This window comes from Ovis canadensis, chromosome 23 (genome assembly GCF_042477335.2).
Source record: "Ovis canadensis isolate MfBH-ARS-UI-01 breed Bighorn chromosome 23, ARS-UI_OviCan_v2, whole genome shotgun sequence".
Taxonomy (NCBI): domain Eukaryota; kingdom Metazoa; phylum Chordata; class Mammalia; order Artiodactyla; family Bovidae; genus Ovis; species Ovis canadensis.
Window position 1 is genome coordinate 70,746,923 of NC_091267.1, and position 23,290 is coordinate 70,770,212.

Here is a 23,290-nt window from a genome sequence, read left to right on the forward strand (position 1 = left end):
TCCTAAAGGCACCCTGTGAATACCAAAGAGGGCACTTTGATGTTTTCTTTTCAAAGGCAAATAGCATGTTCTACTTTTGTTTCCTTTCTGAACCCACAACTGTACTTAACGAAATGTAAGGACAGGCTTCCTGAAAAAGTCGAGTGACTAATTTCTCTCTTTAATTTAGTCTCTGGCGTTCCTATACATCTGATGGATTAAATGAACTGCTTGCTGGAGAAACAGTAGCCGGGACGTGGGAAGAACCCTACCGTGGCTAATACGATGTCTTAATAGCTTGCCTCTGCAGAGGATAACCTTAAACTTCAGTCTGCGATTTCACGTTGCGGATCACAAAAGAGTGGCCTTTGGCTCAAAGAGCCACGCTGTCGGTTTCCGAGGGGGTGGGCGTGTACTCAGAGCGGGCGCCGGGTCGGTTTTGTTCCCGGCAAGGTTGACGCAGGCAGTGGCGACTCGCGGCCACGCCGGGGCAGCCTCTCCCCGGCCGCGCGGCCCGGCTCCGGGGCGCCCACAAAGCCGCCAAGTTGGGCTTGCCAGGGTTTGCCAAGAATTTAAAGGTGTCCAGAAACATCCATCTTCTCCCCCCTCCAACCCCCTTTAATAATCACGGCGGGCCCAGGGTTCTTCGTAGAAAGACCTCGGGGAAGAGAAATGGGACTTTCTTGTAGAAAATGTCTCCAGCGCCCCCAAATGCCCAGCACGCCCACTCCCGCAAAGCGGAGAGGAGGGTGGGTCTGCTCCTAGGGCCGAGCGCCCGCGCTCCTCTGAGACCCGCCCCGCGGCCGGGGGCGCCCGTGGCGAGCCGGAGGGGGGCGTGGGGGGACGAACCCAGCCAGCCCGGCGGCCCGCCCCCCAGCCCGGCCTGTGATTGGCTTGGGGGGCGCGTGTGCCCGCCCCGGGGAGGCGGGGAGGTCCCCTCCGGGCGCCGGGGCGGGAGGGGGCGGAGGAGAGGGCGGGGAGAGCGGGGGCCGGGAGGGACCGGGCGTAGGGGCAGGCGCGCCGGCTTTCCGAGGCTGGAGAGCGGGCTGGGCGAGGGGCGGAGAGCGGCGGGCGCGCGGGAGGAGGGAAGCCCGGGGGCGCCGCGCCGCCGCCGCCGCCGCCCGCTGCACGGCGCGCTCTCGGGAGCGCACGGTCCGCAGCCTTCCGGGAGGAAGCGGCGCAGGCAGCGGTCGAGGCGCGAGCACTCGGGCCCCCTCACCTGCGGCGCCGGGCCGGCCGTCCTCGGAGGCGGCGGCGGCGGAGGAGGGGAGACCCGGCCGCCCAGACGCGCCGCAGCCCAGCCGCCCGGGAGCGCCTCTGATCCCGCGCGGGGCGCCGGCTCCATGGCGACCGGGCTCGGGGAGCCGGTCTACGGACTTTCGGAAGAAGAGGTGAGCGGCGCTCCCTTCCCCGCGGGACTCCCCGGGGAGTTCCCTCCCGGCGGCGGCCGGCGGTGGGCACTGGGACGACCGCCTTGGATGCTCGTCCCCCCCGCCAACCCGCGCGCCTGCAGGGGCACCCCAAAGGCGGGCGCGTCCGGGGGCAGGGGTCCCGGCGGGGTGCTCACAATCTTCCGCCCGGCGTCCCCTCCCCCCGGTGCAGCGCACTGTTGATAAATAAAGCGGTGCGAGCTGGGGTTCCCTCGGCGCTCCCCGCCTTTGGGTGCGAGGGGGCGCGTGCGGCTCCGCGCCGCGTCTCCCGGGGCCGTGGGGCAACTTTCCGCCTCTCGCCCCTGCAGCCCTGGAGTCCATGATGGGTGTCGCGTTTGGAGAGACCCGCGCCGCGCGGGGGAGCCCGGGGCCGCGGCGGAAACCTGGATTGTGTCCCCCACTGGAACTTTCTCTTGATGGTGTCAGCAAGTGCTCTGCTGCGTGTGTGTGTGCTTGTTACGGTGGGAGCGGGTGAAACCTTATGAGCCGTGCGTGTCCGACCCTCCGTCTTGCACAGTCTGAAGCCGAGAGTGTGCATTTCGGGGTCTTTGGGGTGGGAGGGGGAGATCCCGCATGGTGGCAGGTGCTGCTGGAAACTTGGAGGACGCTTGCAGCCCTGCCATTTCCCGCCCCCCACCCCCCCGCCCCCCTCAACCCGAGGATCCAGCCCCTCTGGGGCGGGTGGAAGGAGGAAGCTCCATTGATCTTTTTTATTGATGAAGCCAATTAAGTAAGCCACGCCCCCGAGGCCGTCCGCTTGCCTGCAAAGGGCTTTGTTTTTTACCCTCACTCTCTCCTCGCGGGTTCCCACTCCCCCCTTTTGAGGCGATCCTGCTAACTCACTGCTCAGCCCTCTCGCGACCAGCCAGGCTCGGCCCTTATTGGTGTGTTGCGCTGCCGAAAAGAGGGGTGGGAGGCTGTCGCCGCGCGGCGTGACGGGCAGGCTGGATGGAGCAGGTAGGAGGGGTTGGCCATCTGGCCGGGTGCGCTCTCAGGTCTGGCTCCCCTTTCGAGAGGTGAATTTACAACCCATGAGGCATTACTCAGCGGGGAGGTATTTCCTATCCTGGTTGTGCCTTTCATGAAAAGTTAATGCCTGGAAATTCAAGGATTTCTGGGTTTCTCTTTTTTCCTCTCCTTTCTTTTCTGAGATCCCCTCTTTCTCTGGTGATAGCGGTGGGGTTAATAGAGAGGCTCTTATCCGAGACTCGACAATGTTATGGCTTCTCTCCCGTCAGCTTTCCTATCCTGGTTGTGTGTGTGTGTACGTGTGCGCGCGCGCGCGTTCCGTGTGTAATGGAATAGGTGTCTTAGGGTGGGGAAAGTGTCGGGGGTACGTTTCAACCCCTTACTCCTTTAACGGTGCTTGGTAAAGCTCGCTGTGGTGTTGATTTTATCAAAGAGCGATCGCAAAGCAAGTATTGGCATTTCCGATCATTTTGCCATGCTGGACTTTTGTAAAATACCCCCGTTTCCGTGCAGTTAACTGAGGGGAAGGATGAAAAGTACCTTTGTTTCATTTACCCAGGGGGATCTCCTCTCCTCTGGTTTTCTCTTTGAGGAGCTTTCTCTTTCATTCTCTACTTCTCCATTTAATTAGTAGCAATAGAGGGCCGGCAGTGAGCTTTTAGAAAGGTGGAGAGATACACATTCCCAGACAAAGGGGCAGGAAGTATTGTGGGGGATAAAGACGGCTGCCTCTCATCTTAGGCCTTTTTTTTTTTTTTAATTACATGATTACTCTTAAAATCCTGGGGAAAAAAAATGTTTTCTAAGTGAGCATTTTGGGAAATGCAACTGGGTGAGTGAATCACAGGCATGTCGGTGTGGTCTGTGCTTTGTCTGCCTTTCCAGCGAGTGTCAGAATCGACCCAGAGCACATCTTACCACTTTTGTCTAGGTGAGTTAATTCTGGTGACCTTAACTGGTGTTTAGGGTGAAAGTGAAGGACGGAATGTCAACAGAATCGAGGTGTGTGTGTGTGTATGTGTATAGTCTGACTGAGTTCACTCCTTCATGTTGCTGGAGGGGGGTTTGGGGCTATATGGGGAATAGCAGGAGGTGATGAAGACATTGTATTGATTGATTGAGCGATGGCCAGGTTGCTGGTACTGTTTTGTTCTACACACACTATATTCCAAAAGACAGGTCACAGCCATTTCAGCTTCTCCTACTGGGGGTGGGGAATAAGCGCAAGGTGGTTCTGATGACTTCACGTGTGGGCCGTGTTTGCTTTTTATGGGGGTTTCACGCTGCCATGTCGGCCTTCGGAAGATCGGGGATTGCCTTCGTAGAATATTAACAAGAAATGGTTGAATTTGCACAGCTTGCTTTGTCTTCCTGAATTAGTCTGTGTTAGAAAACAAGGGGAAGATTTGAGCATCTAAGAGCCCAGTGGAACAAACGTCTTCCCAAGGCATGCATTTCAGCTCATACCGCGTGCAGTGGGTCATCATCACTCAGGAAGACACTTTGATTGCCAGGTGGAAGAGTCACCTGATAAACCTCTTAGTAAAATAGGCATTCGTCCCTAGCAAATTTCATAGACGTGTGTTTGTGTGTTTATTGGAGGTTGATGAAAAGCATTATTGTGTGTTTGGCGGGCACTGAGTTGTGCCCTGTCACGGAGAGGCTTTAGCTGTAGGTACCGCTGGTGATGAAACACTGCATTAACCCAGAAAACTGCGGGATGCCAAGACAGAGGGCATTGTTCCTAGGTCTGTCCAGCTTGTCGAATGAAAGGGATTAAGTGCGGGCTTTGCTTGTGTGAGCGCATGTGCTGTTTATTTTTTGTTGTGCCTTCCTGGCCAGGGTTCCTCTGGTAAATTATGGTTCATATTCACCAGATCCAAATTAGGTCCACTGAGGTAATCAAATTTGAAATTGCTATCAGACGAAGGACTTTGGTGTCAGAGGGGTTAGCAGATTCACCAAATTTCTGACTCAGGGCCCAGAATCAGATTTGGTTTGGAGTCAGAAGAATCTGGACTAGTTTCTGCATTTGGCTTAGTTCCTTGGTGGTTTTTTGTTTTTGCTTTTTGTTTTTGTTTATTTTTTTGGCAAGCTGCAGCTCATTTTGGCACAGTCTACTTGTGAATATTGCTGTTAACCTTCTGGAATATTTTATTACAACATAAAAATGTATCCTTTATTTATGGGATTTTCTGTTGAGTGAAAGTTTGATAGCTTTTTCCTTAGGTATGGCATTAAAATTTTTTTTTTTGATGGTTAGAATGAGGCAGACGGCATAGAGATGAAGGCCAGCCTGACATGGGATGGTACATTGCCTTCCCTCTTTGTTTCATACAAACAAGGATAGTCTCTGTGGCACTGTGTTTTAGGCCTTTATATGCTTACTGTCTCATTTAGTCCTCATAAAAACCCAGTGAGGTATGCTGTGGTTTACAGTTGAGGAGTGGAGGCTCAGAGAGGTGAAGTGACCTGCATAACGACTCACAGTGAATAAGTTGTAGAGCCAGGATTTGAACCTAGTCTGAGTCTACGAGCCTCATTTTTAACATGCTCCCTCTCCCAAATATCTTGAAAAGTCTTCAGAGCTAAATTATTCAGGATAAAGTAAGATAGACATAAGTGTCAGGGGTTGTAAACTGATGGCTTCCAGGTCAGAACTGTCCAGGGACCCTGCTTAGTGTTGTCTGTGTCGTGTTTTAAAGCCCGGGGATTTTCATGGAAAATGGTGAAACTCTGACTTCACTGGAGCCGCAGCCTCACCTTGCAGCAGTTAGTGGATCTGAGCTGTGGCTCTTGAGATCACGGCAGCCGTGGTGTAGTTGCCACGGTCTCCTCTGCTCCCTGTTGGCTTAGTCATCTTGCTCGTTTGTGTATAGTTACCCGCTTCACAACGTATAAGCTTCACCTTTGACATGGATATTGTATTTTCTTTACTTCAAGGTGCTATCAGCTTTAAGACATACCGCTATTTCATACACCACTACAAAAAGAAAATTGCTTTCAAGCTGTGATATACTGTTGATTTCATGAAGCAACATTATTTTAGAGGTGTAAAATATGAAAACAAGGGTGTTGTAGAGTTCCTGAATTACTCTAGTTGGAAGCCTGAGATAACCCTGAATCATCAATTTCAACATTCACCGCCCCTGCCCTGCCCACTCCCCCCAATCTGTGAACAATTTTATAAGTCAACTGGTAGTTAAATTTTTGCTCTTCTTTGAGAAAAGGGCTGGACTCAGAGGAAGGCTCTTAAGTGGGCATTAGCAGAGGAGAAACGGGAAGCCTGGGCCACCTGACTTAGCCAAGTGTGAGTAATTAAGAAGAACTGTTAATCGATAGAAGGTGGTCCGTGTGTGTTTTCAAGAGATTGCTAAGACTGAGCAGGCCATATTTGCAGCTGTGCAAAAATGGGCACAAGATTGCTTTCAGAAATCAGTTTGGATATACTGTCTGGATCCGAAGGACGCTGTGAGAGGCTGGGTCCCCGGGAATGTAAGCCTTGCCCTTCATCCCAGCTCCAAGTGCCTGAGTAAGGCCTAGCCCTGCTGGTCGACGAGCTCTCTGCCCAGGACATGGGCTACCCTGTTTACACCTGTGTCCTTACCGCTGGCATTTGAGAAAGAAACCTTAAAAAAGAATGGGTTTTGTGGTGACATTTGAAAGCAATTTGAAAACATATATATAATTAAATGTAATATTAAATAAATATATATTATTTAATATAATAAATATTATATATATATACATTTTGTTCAGTATAACGCATTGTTTTAAATTCTCTCTGTAGGAGGTTTTTCTTTGCTTCCAGGAGTCTGTAGAATTTGCAAGCAATTGACATTTTAATGTATATTCTGTTTTAGTTTTATTGAATGTTTATTATGTCATCACTGAAAAGTAGTGTCCTTAAGGAATAAATTTTTTTGGTCAAAAGCATAAAGAGAGGAGTAAATGAGAGTCCTCAGATGATTGCAATTTCTTTTCCATGCAGAATGCAAATTTAATTTTATTTTAAAATTTACTATGTAGTTTTGGCTTTGCTACATGGCTTGCTGGATCTTAGTTCCCCCACAGTGGGTCGAACCTGTGTCCCCTGCAGTGGAAGCTTGGAATCCTAGCTACTGGACCACCAGGAAATTCCCAGGATGCAACGTGGTTGAACGGGGCCTGGCATCTTTGTTTTCAGTGCAGTGAGTGCCCACATCCCCAGGAAACTTCCTTGGAAAGCTGTTTGGGGATTTTGGGAACATCAATATGTTTGATACACCTCAAGAAAAATATGAAATATCTCAAGAACGAAATCCTTGATGTTAAGAATGGTTTTAGAACTGTATCACAGCAGTACTTTTGAGTTCCTGCTAAACTGCTTCTGCATGCCTCCCGAAGGGAAGAACGTTTTTGTTCATTGCTAATTAATAACCTTTCTTTGTTATGTAGTTATTTACTTCTCGGTAAAAACATAATACTCTGTTACTTATGGAAGAAACAAATTAATTCCTTTGTGATAGATTGAGATCATATTAAATTGCTACTTTTGAGTTAAGACATTTAAGCCACCTTTACTGTTGCTCTTAAATTTTGGGTCCTAGGCAAGTAGCAGCAATCAAGAGACCCTAAGTTGAGTTTTTAAACTTTGTGATATGCAGTAGGTCTTTGAATAAATGATTCTGTCTTACTGATTCATTTGTGATTTGGTAACAAAGCAGACTACACAGTCTTTTGACAGTCCATGTAAAAGAGGGTTAAAATAATGAATCAATTATATAGAAATGATGTGTTAGGGTTGTAGAATTAGTGCAGGGCATGAGAAGTGTGACAATGTTATGTTCTGTTTTTATATTGTTTCTCTTCCAGGTCACAGTATAAGCAAATATATTTCGTTTTCCAACTATAGGTGGCAATATTTGTACTGTTTCTGTTTAATGATATTACTGTTGGCTTGGGAGTTGTTTGTTGGTGGAACATAGAAATGGGAGGGTAATTTAGAGATGAGGATAAAGAACCTAGGTTTAGAAAACAGTGTTTTCCCCAAAAGATCAGTTCTTTACTAAAAACAAAGTGATATTTCTCACTGTGGGCAGTATCAGGAATCATCTGTTTTCTAGACTTTTCAAGGTTCCTCTTACCCAGAACATATTACCATTTGAGGGAAGTGCAGGTGTTTGGATTTGGGGAAAAGCCCCCACAACATACGAATGCACAGGAATGCGCAGCCTCACATCCTTTCTTCTTGGGTGCATAAGGACTTCTGAATAATTCCATTTGAGTTGCACAGACCATTCCATGATGGCCCTCACTGACTTTGAGAAGGAATTGATAACCATCACGGCTCCCAAGTATTGAATTGCTGGAGATATTCTTGATTCCTGAGGCAAGAAGGAGGCTCAGGTTCTAACCGAGAGAAAAGCAGTGAGTCAGGATCTGGGACACTTATTTCATAAAAATGTAAGATATCGTTATAATCATAAAACTTTGTTCTGAACCCATGTGGCCTGAATGCTAACTTTATTTTAATAGTTTTAGGTGAGAAAAGCCATATTACATAAGCGCGTCCGGGGTAACAAACTTAAATTTGACACTTTGGTCGATTTTTTGTCCCTAATTTCAGAATCCCATATTGATTCAGAACTGGCCGAGTTTAATGGCGAGGGTATCAGATTCCCTTGCTGTCGTCAGACTCACTGCTTGGTGGCTTCTTGGCAGGCAGGCAAGCATCCAGTGAGAGGCTTCATATTCTTTTTATGCCTCCTGTTCACTAGGAAGAAAGGGCCATTCAAAGGTGACTTCTTTTAGTGTAAAATGCTGCACGTGATGTGAGGTCTGTCCTACGCAGAAGGACCTTGGCCAGGTTTGTAGGGTTGGCGGCCCCAAGAATGAAATGAGCTTGCCCAGGGAACGGTCCTATTGCTGGGTAGGGTCATGGCCCATCTCCTGGGACTCCTCAGGGCTTCCCAGATACGCTGTTCTTCCCTTGGAAAAGACCCTGATGCTGGGAAAGGTTGAAGGCTAAAGGAGAAGGGGGCCGCAGAGGATGAGATGCTTGGATGGCATCACCGACTCTGAGCAAACTCCACAGGATGGTGAAGGACAGGGGAGCCTGGCATGCTGCAGGCCATGGGGTCGCAAAGAGTCGGACTTAAGCGATTAGACAACCACCACCAAAGATACCCTGACGTGAACTTCTGATCCTTGAGTTGCTCAGGTCACCTCCGTGGCCACCCCTGTCTTCCAGGGGGAGATGGTGGGTTCCGTCTTCTGTGTGACTTGATCCCTGCAGAGAGGACTTGGGAGGGATCCTGTGAAACAGCCACAAGGGCCTGCCTCTTGTGAATCTTTTGTGTGTGTGTGTGTGTGTGTGTGTGCCTCTGATTCTTGGTCTTGCCTTTGTTCATCCAGTTTCCATAGTTTAATTTTACTTCCCTGTTCAGCCTCATTTGAGGCACGGCTCTTCCTGGCCTCCTCGGGTGCCGTTCTGGGTCGCGCCTTGTGTCTTTTAAAGCATCTCATGAGGCTGGACGTGCCCTTGTGGGTTGATGTGGTGATGAGGTGGCCACAGTGAGAAGATGGACAGTGTGCTCCCACCTGGCCAGAGGTCACTCGGAGTTGCCCCACTTGAACATCTGTTTTAACGATTTAAGCTTTAGAGTTAAACCGTTTTTTTGTGATCTGTGTTTCCAGTGTACATTTTGGTCAGCACATGAGATGTCATCAGTGCAGGGACTCCGGGGCAGGTGGGCTTGGGTCCCAGGTAACCTGTGAGTGGGTGAAAGTCGCTCAGTCGTATCCGACCCTTTGTGACCCCTACAGTCCATGGAATTCTCCAGGCCAGAATACTGGAGTGGGTAGCCTTTCCCTTCTCCAGGGGAGCTTCCCAACCCAGGGATGGAACCCAGATCTCCTGCATTGTGGGTGGATTCTTTACCAGCTGAGACACAAGGGAAGCGCCCCTGACCAGGTAACGTAGCAGAAGGCAAACTGTCTACTAACTTTTCCTGTTGTTTAGCTGGAGATGTTTGCACAGAAAGTGTTAGTTTTATTTACATGTATTAAGTTTTGGTTTTTTTAGTGCTGGAAGACACTTTGGTTTTCCCAGAAAAATGAAAGCAAGCCTACACTACGTAGAGACTTCTCGTGCTTTGTAAGCACTCAGTATTAACAATTCATGAGAAAAAGTGGGTGTATGTGTATCCCGCTAAATTCAAAGCTCTGTGTACTTACGACTCTCCCAGCCACCTTCAGCTCCAGAAGAATGGGAATCTGTTAAGAATCATATGCTTTTTCTAAGCCTCCATTTTTTTCTCTCTCAGTTCATCAGTGGTTTTATCTTCGGGTGTCATCAGAATGCCAGCTTCAACTTAGGCAGTTTGGTTTGGAAATGGGAAGGAGTATGGGTTTCTTTTTTTTTTAAGCAAAACTGAGGATCAGTTTGCTTCCTTTTATAGTTTCTTTTCATTCTTTTTGTGCTTTCTATGCTGTGTGCGATCATTGGAGGCGGCTGCGATTACAGTCAGTCAGGTGGTTTTTAAACTTTGAACTGGCTGTGTCTCCTCCTTCGCCTGTTAACTCCTGATGATAAATGAACGTGGTTCTTGGATGGAGCTGTACCCAGAGGGACCTGAACTCTGTGTGTTCTAGAGTATGTTTATGCTGATGATTAAGAAGTTGGTATGGGCTGTGCTGCCTGCCTTTGAAATAGGGGTCTTAATTGTCTGCATGTTATTAGCAAAAGAGAACATTTAAGCTGGAGTTAAAAGCTTTTCCTTCTCTGCTGGGAGAAGTGAGATGGAGAATGTTATTTATTGTGCAGCCACGAGGGTGGCAGAGGGGTGGGGAGAGAGTGAAGGGTGTTTAATAACATAGAGATGTCGGTAATATAATAAGTGGAAAAAGTAGGTTACAAAACAGTGGGTGTGCTGTCTCTTCACAACAGTAGAATCCTATTGTGGTTTAAAGTGTTTATGCCGAGGAAACATGACCAGGAGCGTAACCAACCCGTGATAGTGATGGCAGTTATCTTTGGGCAGAGGGATTGCCATTCTTTTGGTTTTCTTTCTTTGCTTGCTAAATGTTTTGTGTATTTCTACTACGAACTACCCACACCCCCCCCCATCCCCGCCCCTGCCCCTTTAACGTAAGAGTGAGTCTGAAAATGAGGCAGAAAGAAACCTCCCAGATGGTAGATACTTCGAGCTTTGGTCAGCTGGATAGTGTTTGATGTAGATACTTCGAGCTTTGGTCAGCTGGATAGTGTTTGATGCAGATACTTCGAGCTTTGGGCAGCTGGATAGTGTTTGATGTAGATACTTCGAGCTTTGGGCAGCTGGATAGTGTTTGATGCAGATACTTCGAGCTTTGGGCAGCTGGATAGTGTTTGCTGGGTTGGGCATGCTTTGTCAGCAGCCCCCTTTGTGCTTTGGGTCCGAGGATGTCGAGGTCATTGCGCTGCCAGTGGTGCCTTCTAGGAGCCTCCCACCGTGGGAAGTGGAGGGGAGGGGTAGAAGGTTGGTTATTTTTTCAGAAAAAGTGGATGTTACATCCGATTCTTTTTTTCACCCAGCAACTTGCAAACCAGGTGTTTCAGTTTCTCTGCTATGGACACGCACGGCTTGCATTTTCATCCTTCAGGGTCTTGTGGTTGCACAGACGTCGTCTGAATCTTTAGTAGTGTTCTAACTTTCTCCTGTGCGCACTATGAAAAGTGTGGCCTGTGATCAAACTCAAATTTGTTTCTATTTTTTCTTGGGTTTTGAGGGAGAGGTCTTGTCATTACGTAATTGCCTCATTGAGTTGTTATCTAAATTGAGCGTTTAGATATCAAAGTGATAACTACACGTAGCCATAGTCTTAGGTGAAAATAATAGAGTGGCCGGAAGCCCTTCATTGTTTTGCCTTCAAGCTGAGTAGCGTCCCTCAAGTGTCATTGCTTCCCAGGGTCTGTTTCATGGTGGTTCCTTCCTGAACGGAAGGGCAGGGTTGGCCAATGCCATGTAACAGCTAACCTGGGACGTGTCTTTATCCCCCCTCCCCATGCGGCTTTTAGTATTTCTGAAATAAGGATGCATCTTCCAGCTGATAAGTGTATTTCACGTGGTGGTAGATCCTTCACTCGCTTATCTCCCCCGCATCCCTCATCCTCCCCAAAGTTGAAGTTGGCCAACGTCAACCTTGTGTGTTATGGTAGACTCTTGGTGGTTGTCACAGCAACTGCAGCCTTAATCTCTCTTGTTCAGTTATGATGTGTCTGTTAAGAAGCTCCCACCTGGACCGTAGGACACGTGCCTGCTCAGTGACCTCATCGGGGAATCGAGTCCGTTTTTCACGACTCTGCTGTCTACAGCCTGGCCCGGTTCAGAGCCTTTGTTGGTCTGAGGTTGGCTGCCAGTGGCAGTTAGAGCTTTGTTCTCCTTTTCTACTTGCAGAGGGAAGATAATCACCTCCTGTGGCTTTCTGCTTAAGATTAAGAAAATCTCGTTCCCATAATCAGCCAGGAAATCTCCCGTTGTGTCTCCCTGGCCCACAGAAGCTGAGATCTGCGCATCCCTCAGCCAGCCAGTGGGAAGGCGGGGGTGGGGTTACCTTTATTGCCTTACTGGTCCCGCCCTTGAGCTGGGTGAGTCCCGTGGTGGCCCCACAGTGCACCTGTTGGGTAATTCATCCACCTTCAGAAATGTCCATGGCCTCATGGAATCGCACACTCCCTTTCCCCAGAGAGGCGGCCCAAGTGTTTGTTTAAGTGTGGCAGAGATCTCTGGGTGACACCCTGCCACTTCTCCACCTGAAGGTTTTTTTTTTTTTTTAAATGTCTAGTGACTCTGACGTAGTTGGTCACTAGATCCGTCCAGCCTCTGGCAGCGAATAAGGAACAAGATGTTACAATAAACCTCCCATTTGGAGAGGGAGCAGATAAGGAATCTCAGGGTATGGCTGCTGGTGGAACAGGAGTAGCCAGGAGCTCTCACTGCTCAGCCGGTCCGGCCGCTTCCGGCTCTGCTGTTGTGTGTCCACTGTGAGGGTCTGCTTTGAACCTGTCTCCTGCAGCTGCACCTAGATGGATGGGAGCCAGCAGAGCCCCCTCCTCGGGGGCCCTGCTTGGGTGAGAGCTTGTGACTTCAGGGTGGTATGTCTGGGGGTTCAATAGCTGAAGGCTGGTATCAGTTGAGTGGAATACTTGGCAGTATTGAATCATGAAAACTTAGATTCCAGGTTTTTTTTTTTTTTTTTTTTTTTGCTTCCGGTCAATTCCATGGGCTGGTAAATGACAGCCAGTGATCTTATCCAGATGAACTCTCTGCTTTGGGAATTTCTGTGTCTTAGTGACAGGTCTCTATGCCCTGCGCATCCCATCGCTTCTGCCTTGAGGTGATTTGAAAAATAGTCTCGAATGAAGAGGCACCAAGTTTGGGTAACAGAAAGCAGGGCACTTAAACTCATTCTGCTCAGCAGAACCTTCTCTGGACTGGGATCGTGGGACTCACAGGACCCTCTACCTGCCCCGGCCCTCTTTGGACATTCCAATTTTGTTTATAGTGTAGTTTGTATCACAGAATCTCTGATAGTTGGGGACGCTTGATTACAAGCAACAGAGACCCACTCTGATGGATTTGAACAGAACAGGATTTACTGAAGGCATTTTGCATAGCCCAGAAGTACCTGTCAAGCTGGAGAGTGAGGCCTGGCCGGTGGTCAAGGATGAAGAGAAGCTGGACACGCAGGATCGCAGCCAGTGAGCCTGCAGGGAGCATCCAACGGGGCCCCAGGGACCGTGGACACTGTATGCCGCCTCCCACACTGTCCCCGCCCCCTTGGCTGCCATGTGGCGGGGTGCCTCTTGTTGTAACTGCCTCAGCCCTCCTGTTCCCTACTTGTGGTGGGCGTCAACTCAGCCACTCTCAGGCTCAGTGATCCCGTAGGAGGAGTCCTAAGACCTGGAAACGGGTCCACTCACAGTTAGAGCTGGTTACAGCAAAAGGGTAGCAAAGCGAAATCACTAAAGAAATAAAGGTGCCTGGAGTGACATCGGAGATCAGCGGGGAGCTTCCGAGAGGCCTCCTCCAGGGGCGTCAGGCAGGGCGTGCTCCATTCCTCTGACCACTGCTGGGGCCACGTGGAGGAGATGCTGTCTCCCAGGGCGTTCGTTAGAGACCCAGTGCCCAAGCTTTGTGTTGGGAACGGATTGTGTCAGTGCCGCCTGCCTACCGCATGCTAAAATTCTAGCTCCCAGGAGGAGGGCAGGTGTTGGCACAGACAGTCTGGGCATCCTTCACCATTGGGGGCACGTTTGTGTTAGTGGACGGAGCTGTGTGCATTCAAGTTCCCAGAAGCCAGCCCAGAGCCAGTCCTGCAGGCACACTTGGGGAGGACAGAAGCCTCAGGCCCGCTCCACTGCCTCTTTTCTGCCCACTCTGCTTGTGTCTCTGGTGGGAAAAGTCCAGCAGGAACCTCTAACTGGGCTCACCGCCTCGCTGCTGGGAGGGTCTGTTTCCCCCTCTTCGACTTTTGGTTTCTGTCTTGGGGGATGGCCCCAGCTGGCCCCGGAACTTGGGCTGTGGGAATCCCCAAACACAGGAAGTGGTTTCTGATGCTGGGAAGTGCGGTGTTCCTCCTCCCAGAGTCAGAGCCTCGGTGGGGAGTGAGGCTGAGTGGCGTGAGCCTCTGCCATGTGGCCGTGAGGGAGAAGCTCTGATGCGTTTTTGCAAATTTCACATCCTTGAGGGGGGCAGAGTGCCCCCCCCAACCCTGTGTCCTGGAGGGGGGTCCATGCTGTCCAAGAACCCACAGTACGACGAGTTCAGCGGAGACCTGAGTGAGGGGTTGATGGCTACTTGAGGTTTTGGAACAGAATATTCCAGACTACGGGGGACAGGGTGGGTGGATAGCAGACGCAGAGGCTTGAGGAGCAGAGAGAGAAGCAGGGTGCCTGGGTCGTGTGGGGCAGGGGTGTGGACGGAGGCCGCAGGAGCTGATTTGGGGGGCTGGGTTTTTCTCAGAGTTGCGGAGCCATTGGAGGGTTTTAAGCAGAGCAGTAGCAGGATCTAATTTGTGAAGCGCCTCTAGGGAGAAAGGGTTGTTGTGGGAAGGACATGAAAGAAAGCAGGGAGACCAGTCCAGAATCTCCAGTACTGGTTGGTTGGTCGGGAGGTGATGGTTGGCTGAGGTGTGAGGAAGGGCATGGTGCCATGTGGTGAGGTGGATGGGTCTGGTCTGTATTTTGGAGGAAGTGCCTGGGTCTTGATAGATGTATATGGAGTTAGCACCCAGGGTTTTGGTGTGAGCAGTTAGGTGGACTCAATACACCAGTTACTTACCTAATAGTAAGGGGAAAAGGGGAGATCCAAAGGTGTGTTTTGATTATGTTAAGAGTAACATACCTGCTCGGGCTTCCCTGGTGACTCAGTGGCAAAGAATCCGCCTGCCAGCGTAGGAGAAGCAGGAGGCAAGAGCTCGATCGCTGGGTCAGGAAGATCCCCTGGAGAAAGAAAATGGCAACCTACTCCAGTATTCTTGCTTGGGAAACCCCAAGCAAGAGGAACCTGGGGTGCTGCAGTCCATGGGGTTGCAAAGAGTCAGACATGACTGAGCATGCACGCACTCTAAGGGGGTAAGACCAGAATGGACTCAGTACACCAGCAATATCCTCCTGCCCGGAGAAGGCCAAATCATCGTGTGCCTGGTGATGTGAACAGAAGTTTCTGTCTGCAGTTGAAAAGGTGCTGGAGACATGAGTTTAGACATCAAATACGATGTAGCAGGGCTGCGTGGAACCAGCTTGGTGGCAAGGAGCGTCATTGGATGTAGACCTAGTTTTACATTTGTATAAATGAAATATCAACCGAAGAATCTGAGTTAGCAAAGAAAGGGGCTTTGAGAATGTTTTACCTTTTGAACTGAACATCAGGTGTGAGAAGTACTGTTCTGATGAGTTCACAGTTCACGTTTTCAGATTCCCAGACCTTATTTCTCCACTCAAAGCCCTTGTATAGTCTTAGATTTTGTATATTGTTCTTTCATAACAAGCACTTGTCTTGTTAGAATGAGGCTGGTCTTAGGACACAAAAAGATTAATAATTGCAGGAAGGGGCAGGAGTGACCGGTAATGGACGATTTGATGAATGGGATGAGGTGGGTTGGTAAGTCCCAACATTGGTAATATCCTGTTGCTCCAGGGAGGAGGGACTTCCCAGGTTCTGAATCTTTTTTTTTTGTTCGTTTTTTTTAATAATTAAAAAAAAAATTGAAGTATAGGAAGTTCCCTGGCGGTCCAGTGGTCAGGATTTCACGCTCTCACAGCTGAATGCCTGGGTTTACTCACTGGTCGGGGAACTAAGATCGTATATGCCTCGAGTCTTGTGGTGCAGCCAAAAAAAAAAAAAAAAAAAATTGAAGTATAGTTAATTTACAGTATTGTTAGTTTCAAGTGTACATCAAAGGTGATTTAGTTGTACATGTATATATGTATGTATATATATTGTTTCTGATTTTTTCAATTATAGTTTATTACAAGATATTGAGTATAGTTCCTTATGCTATACAGTAGGTCCTTGTTTATTTTATATCTAGTAATGTGTATATGTTAATCCCAAACTCCTACTTTATCCCAGTTTCCCAGTCTTGTGGTACTTTTAATACCTGGGTAACAAGGACATTGTGCTGCTTTGCCAGGTGACCTTAATTCTGCAAAGTGACGGTTTCAAGCAGATATTCTGGTCTGGGCAATGGCAGTTTCAAGGATTCCTTTGGCCTTTAAGAAATCTGTGGAAAATAAAAACCAGTGTAAAATGATCCAAAGTGCCCTTCTTCTTTGGAATGTCTTCGTATTTTGAGGGGGCTTGGAGAAGCAGGAGGTCTTTTCAGTTGGAATTGTAGGGAAGGAGGACAGTTAAGAAAATCTGAAGTAATGGCCTAGATTAGGAGAAGGGAGGGGAGGTCTGTGTGGCATGGACAAGTAAGGGCTTTGTTTTTCGGACTGGCTGATCTGCTGAGATTGTCCAGTCTGGGATTCTGGCTTGCGTGGAGCAGACACGCGTGAGACCTGATGCTGTGCTGGGGACTGAGGTGGTCAGTGACACACAGCCCCTGCTCCGAGGGAGGGTCTGATCTACGTGAGACAGGAACGTGGACAGCAGCCACTTGTGGTCAGTGCGGTAGTAGCGATAACTGTATAGGAGGGCAGCTGAGTCTGGGCCGTGAAGGCGGGTGGGAAAACTGGTGTAGGCTTCGAACAGTGACGTCTGAGCTGAGTTTTGGATTAAAATAAGCCAGTAGTTAAAAGTTGGGAACTTTTCCTCTGCTAGGTGCTGATGCGTATATCTGACAAAAACTAACTTGCAAAATCTTCACAACAGCCCTTGAAGGTGGGTATTTTGTAAATTCTTCTTTTTTTAAAATATTTACTTATTTATTTGGCCATGCAGGCTCTTAGTTGTGGCATGTGGGATCTAGTTCCCTGACCAGGGTTTGAACTTGGGCCCCCTGCATTGAAAGTGCAGAATCCTAGCCACTGGACCACCAGGGAAGTCCTGGAGGTGGGTACTTTATCACCATCTCACAGGTGGGCAAACTGAGGCACAAAGAGATTAGCTAATTTGCTCGAGGGTCACAGAGCTAGGAAGCGGCAGAGCCAGGACTGGAACCGAGGCAGTCGGGCTCCAGAGCCTGTGGGTGGGACCAGCACTCGGTGGTGTCTCAGGGCAGGTCTCCAGGGAGTGGAGAGGGGGCACCCGTGAGGCCCGAGTGGCCAGAGTCACAGGAGGAGGTGGTTATCTGGGAACAGCCTCGTGGACCTTGTCAGGGAACCGGGGCTTTATCCTCTGGGGCACGGTGAGAGCTCGTTAGAGCTGTGCTTTCTTCACGTTCACCTCACAGCCGGCGGAGAATGGACGAGGAGGTGGACCGCGGTGGGCGGTCCCATAGCTGCCTGGGCAGAGCTGGTGGCCGTGGCCCTGGGACTGACCACATGGGGGTGCAGGAGGCAGAGAGTAAAAGCCAGAGGCACGTGGAAGGCAGAAGGCGTTGTGTGTGACTACTGACCGATTAGACTAGAAAAAGGGAAAATTCTAGAATAACCATCACCCCCCTCCCCCCAGGTTTGTTTCAGGTGACTACTGGATGGGAGGGAGAAACCCTTTCTTAAATTATTTACTAAGTACCAGGTACAGTGGTTTTAAACTGGGTGGTAAGCCCCCCTGACCCCCCAGAACCTTTGGCAGTACCTGGAAAGGCTTTTGGTGGTTAAAACTTGGGAGATGCTCCTGGCATCCATGGGTAAGGCCAGGGATGATGCTAAGCATCTTACAAAGCACAGGAAGGCCCCCACAATAAAAACTTAGCAGGCCCCAAACACCAGTAGTGCCAGGTTGCAGAAACCTTGCTCTAGTGTGGACCAGTTTTACACGATTATCTAGTATCATCCATCCACCAAACACGTGGGGTTCTTAAATACTCTTTTTCATGTTTTTCAGATGAGAAAAGCAAAGCTTAGCAAGCATGGGTGGCTTGACCAAAGTCCCAGGGCCTAGTGAGGGCCAGAGTCGGAATTTGAACCTGGGTCTTCGGCGTCCCAGATGGAGATGTGCCCTTTTCAGTTCGCCTGCGGTTTTGTTCCTCACAAGGCTGTAGAGGATGAGGCATGTTGAGTTGTGGGTCTCTGTGTTTCTGTCATGCTGGCTCCAGACTGGAGCAGGCAGGAAGGAAGGTGGTTATTTATACTTAGCTCTGCACAGGATCGAATTTCCCAGTCCCGAAGGTCTAGCGGGGAGTTCACAGGAGTTACTGTCTGAATGTCGGTTTTTCTCCTGCAGATATGCACATGCACCATCTTTGCCTGTTAAAAATACTGTTGTTAAATTCAGGTAAAATGGGAAAATGATAACTTCCCATTTATTTATAAATTCCTGTTTCTTCCCTGTGCATATTAACTATTGCAGCTTCCCAGTGATTCAATTATGGAGTATCCCTTGGAGGAGGGGTTGGGAGGGTCATTCATAACCACTCTGGGTTTAGAGGTAGCAGAACTATTAAAAATACCTTGATTTGCTAGAGGTAAAGAGGCCTTCTGAGAATCAGTCAGTTTTAGTGTGGTCTGAATTGACTAGAGGGCTTTCTGTAGAGAGTGTGGCATTTCGATGTCTGTCTGCTTTTTAATGGTGGCTCTTTGGTTTCCCGGCAGCCTTCCTTGGTGGCCTGGGATGATAGAGCCCCAGGGACAGAGTTTTCGCAGTCAAACTGTCTAACGCCAGGTCACTGGGCTTTTCAAGGTTGTGCATTTTGAGGTCTTTGGGTGGTGAGCTGAATGAGGCTGCCCTGCTGAGCCCGAGATAGGTGTGTGTGGGCCTGATTTCTCCATGTGGACCCCAATCCTGTTAATATTTGTGTCCGGCCTCATAGCACCCCAGTACCTGAGCTGCTGGGCCCATCCAGTGAGTGTGCAGTTTCTGTCCTGTATCCCTCGGATCTGTCGTCCTGAAAGATGCTGGGGCTCCCGCATCTGGGCAGTGCTTCTTTGGGCGATACCTGTTGGCTGCACCTTCCACTCTGATGCCAGTGCTGCTGGAAAGTAACCGCTTAGGAGTTCGGTGAGGCAACAGCAGGATCTTTAGCTCTCTGTTAGAAGAGTTCAAGTATACATAGAAAATCAGAAAAAAAAAAAAAAAAAGGGAGAAAAGGAGGACCTCAAACTTTACAGTGTGCTGGTTGCTGGCCGGGATTTTACTGCATACAACACTGAGCTTGAGTGTGGTGTTTCCTTTTCAGATTCCTTGTGTAGACTCATTCCTATAACACAGAAGAAGTCAAAGGACATTTTGACAGAGAAATGGCAGGGGTAATCAATAAAAAGAGCACTTCTAAACTGAGCTCAGTATTGAAGAATAATGACAAAAATATCATGATATGTTCACTAATTCAGTGCAGTTCAGTTGCTCAGTAGTGTCTGACTCTTGGAGACCCCGTGGACTGCAGCACGCCAGGTTTCCCTGTCCATCACCAACTCCCAGAGCTTACTCAAACCCATGTCCATCAAGTTGGTGATGCCATCCAACCATCTCATCCTCTGTCATCCCCTTCTCCTCCCACCTTCAATCTTTTCCAGCATCAGAGTCTTTTCCAAGGAGTTAGTTCTTCGCATCAGGTGGCCAAAGTATTGGAATTTCAGCTTTAGCATCAGCCTTTCCAGTGAATATTCAGGACTGAATTCCTTTAGGATGGATTGGTTGGATCTCCTTGCAATCCAAGGGACTCTCAGGAGTCTTCTCCAACACCACAGTTCAAAAGCATCAGTTCTTCAGCACTCAGCTTTCTTTATTGTCCAACTCTCACATCCATACATGACCACTGGAAAAACCATCCATAGCTTTGACTAGACGGACCTTTGTTGGTAAAGTAATGTCTCTGCTTTTTATATGCTGTCTAGGTTGTTCATAGCTTTTCTTCCAAGGAGCAAGTGTCTTTTAATTTCATGGCTGCAGGCACCATCTGCAGTGAGTTTGGAGCCCCCCCCCCGCCCCGCCCCAAAGTAAAAGTCTCTCACTGTTTCCATTGTTTCCCCATCTATTTGCCATGAAGTGATGGGACTGGATGCTATGATCTTAGTTTTTTGAATGTTGAGTTTTAAGCCAGCTTTTTCACTCTCCTCTTTCACTTATATTTCACTATATTAATGTTACTGTTACTCATTGCTTACCTGATTTGGCTTAGGTGTTTTTTTTTTTTTCCTGTTTCAAAACTTCCTGATGAGGAATACCTTATTCTAATATTGCTTGCCTTAGGCAGGACAGTTAATCATGGGTTTCCTTCTCTGCAGTGGGAAGACAGCAGGCAAAAATTATATAGTGTGTTTTTTTTTTTTTTTAAGGCCTGAATAAAGTACACCCTCCTGAGAGAGAACATCAGTAAGGATTTCATGGGTTGACTTAAATTATTTTTATTATAATATTTCTTAAAATATATCCAAACATTAAAGGAGGAATGAACATGTTTATAGCGCATAAATCACCATAACTATCACGGAAACCAACACACAGTTTCATTACAGATCCGATTCCCGACCTAATTCAATTGAGATTTTTGTTCAGTCACTAAGTCATGTCTGACTTTTTGCAACCCCGTGGACTGCAGCATTCGAGGCTCCCCTGTCCTTCACTATCTCCTGGGGTTTGCTCAAATTCATGTCCATTGAGTTGGAGATGCTGTCCAACCATTACATCCTCTGCTGCCCGCTTCTCCTTTTGCCTTCAGTCTTTCCCACCATCAGGGTCTTTTCCAATGAGTTGGTTCTTTGCATCAGGTGGCCAAAGTATTGGAGCTTCAGCATCCATCCTTCCAATGAGTATTCAGGGTTGATTTCCTTCAGAATGGACTGGTTTGCTCTCCTTGCGGTCCAAGGGACTCTCAGGAGTCTTCAAATTAACTTCCTGATTCAAAATATTTTTGGCCACGCCGCATGGCATATGGAATCTTCAGGTCCTCGACCAGGGATGGAAGCCATGCCCCCGCCAGTGGGCAGACAGAGTGGTAGCCACCGGGCTGCCAGGGATGTCCCAACTGCATGGTTTTCAAGGTGGCAGGTGGTGCTGACTTGCTAAGGCCGCAGCGCCGTCTGTGGACGTCCTGGCTGCTGGACAGGCTTCTCCTCCCGACCTACCGTGTGCCAGGTGTTGCTTGCTCCCTCTGCTTTCCTTTGTTCCCATTGTTCAGGCTTTTCTTGTACCACGTGCTCTTAGCGCGTAGAGACACCAGTGACCTGAAGTCTTGTTAGCTGGAGACATAGAGGCATTACTGACGCCCTCTTGATTGTGAAGACAAGACTGGCTTTAGCCCCAGAAATCGTGGTGAGCCCTCCATTACTTAATGTGGCTGTGTTGATGGTCTCGAATGTATTTGTATTAAAACATTAAGATCGTCATGGCCTGAGGCTTCCTGGACCAGAAGTGGTCCTCACTCTTCACCCTGCAGGGATGGTTACTGTGGTGGGTGGTGGCGCCTCTTTGGACAGCCAGCGTATTTTGTCCATCAGCTCTGCCATCAGACACTGTGACTCATCAGAATACAGATGGTTCACTCCTGGCCCAGTGACCACCCGCGCTGAGAACGTCGACTGTCCATCGCGTCCGGGGCCACGGTTGCCATTTGCTCTTGTAGCCGTCTTGCCTTTAGCTTCATACTGAGCATTTTCCTGCTTAAAGAACACAAGTCAGTCAGGCTCTAATCTTTCCATTCCTCAGCAACCCTCTTTCCATTGCCACCATCAGACGACCTTGCTGATTTTCCAAGCAATAAATGCTTTTGTTGTCTTGTTTTCAGGGTGAACAAAACCTTTTTTTGTTTTTTGGCTTTCGAGTCCCTGACAAGGAAGGCAGCACCGGGGTGTTGCTCTGCTCAGTGTCGAGTGGGTGCTCAGCGGAACACTGGTATTGTTCTTCTCTAAAGTTGTACTAATACTTTAGGATTCTTGCCTTTAAAAAGATGCTTTTCTCCCTTTGGTTATCTTAGCCAGGGATGACAGTAAAACAAACTTATTTGAACAACACTGGACATTGGCTGTCCAGATGAGCATTGCATTTCGAGGTGGTTTCTTGGGAGGCCTTGCCTCTACTCTTCATGAGGTAACCACGGATCAGTAAGGTCCTTGCTGATCCTCTGAGTTGTTGTTCAGTCACTCAGTCATGTCCGACTCTTTGTGACCCTGTGAACTGCAGAACACCAGGCTTCGCTGTCCTTCACCATCTCCCAGAGTTTGCTCAGAGTTGGCGATGCCATCCAACCATCTTCTCCTCTGTCATCCCTTTCTCCTCCTGCCTTCAATATTTCCCAGCATCAGGGTCTTTTCTAATGAGTTGGCTCTTTGCATCAGGTGGCCAAAGTATTGGAGCTTCAGCATCAGTCCTTCCAATGAATATTGAGGGTTGGTTTCCTTTAGGATGCATTGGTTGGACCTCCTTGCAGTCCAGGGGACTCTCAGGAGTCTTCTCCAGCACCACAGTTTGAAAGCACCAGTTCTTTGGCTCTCAGCCTTCTTTATAGTCCGACTCTCTCATCGATACATGACTACTGGAAAAACCATAGCTTTGACTGTATGGACCTTTGTCGGCAAAGTAATTTCTCTGCTTTTTCATACGCTATCTAGGTTGGTCACAATCCTTACTCTGTCAAAACTGCCTTCTCAGCCAGGTTACCAGCCATCTCAGCCTCCTTACCTTATAATAGCACCTTATTTAAATGGTCTTAACTGGGTTGAAGACTCATCTTCGTCAGGATGGCTGATTCTGAAGCTGTTTCTAGAAGTTAAGTTTATCCCCCGGGGAAGACACGCTTGCCAACCACTCAGGGTGTCGGGTATAATGGGACGTGTGGGCCTCAGTGGCACTCCTCCTGTAGAGAACGTGGGACTCCAGGTGTGGACTGATGACCGACTGTTGAATAGTGCTGTGGGCCCCACGGCGGCTGTGCCAGCACACCGCACTTCTCAGTGTTACAGCCGAAGAGCTGGCCACGTCCTTTCCCTGGTGGCTCAGACAGTAGAGAGGGTCCTCAGTGCGGGAGACCTGGGTTCAGTCCCTGGGAAGTGGCAACTCCAGTGTCCTTGCCTGGAAAAGCCCATGGATGGAGGAGCCTAGCAGGCTACAGTGCACAGGGTTGCACAGAGTCAGGCATGACTGAGCGGCTTCACTTGCATTTGTTATTTATGCCTGTAGAATAAGAATCAGGAGAGGAGCTTGGTAAATCTTGCTCTCCGTTAAGAGAAGTGAAAGAGCAGAAATTCCTGGTCGGTTTTTATGCAGTAGAAATACATATACATGTTCTTAATGTTCTTCCCCTCATAGTCGCTTCTGTTGCTTGTCCCTTTCCTGTTGCATCTGACATTTCTTGAAGCCTTTTGGGAATCCTTTTTCGGAGCCTCCATTTTCATAGAAGTTAGG

General features: G+C 48.7%; 1 protein-coding gene and 1 non-coding gene across 4 annotated transcripts in view; one reads left to right on the plus strand and one right to left on the minus strand.

Annotated features, from left to right (window-relative positions):
- Positions 1–948: 948 nt before the first annotated feature.
- Positions 949–23,290, plus strand: part of NEDD4L (NEDD4 like E3 ubiquitin protein ligase) — a 371,893-nt gene continuing 349,551 nt past the window's right edge. For 2 of the 3 annotated variants that reach the window (XM_069569073.1, XM_069569089.1), the window contains exon 1: positions 949–1,370. In XM_069569073.1, coding sequence (XP_069425174.1) covers positions 1,323–1,370 — 48 coding nt within the window. In that variant the 5' untranslated portion in view covers positions 949–1,322. The remainder of the gene's footprint in view (positions 1,371–23,290) is intronic. The other variant, XM_069569077.1, reaches the window with a different exon arrangement.
- Positions 16,818–16,890, minus strand: TRNAE-UUC (transfer RNA glutamic acid (anticodon UUC)). Its single transcript has one exon. It is a non-coding gene; the product is annotated as a tRNA-Glu (tRNA).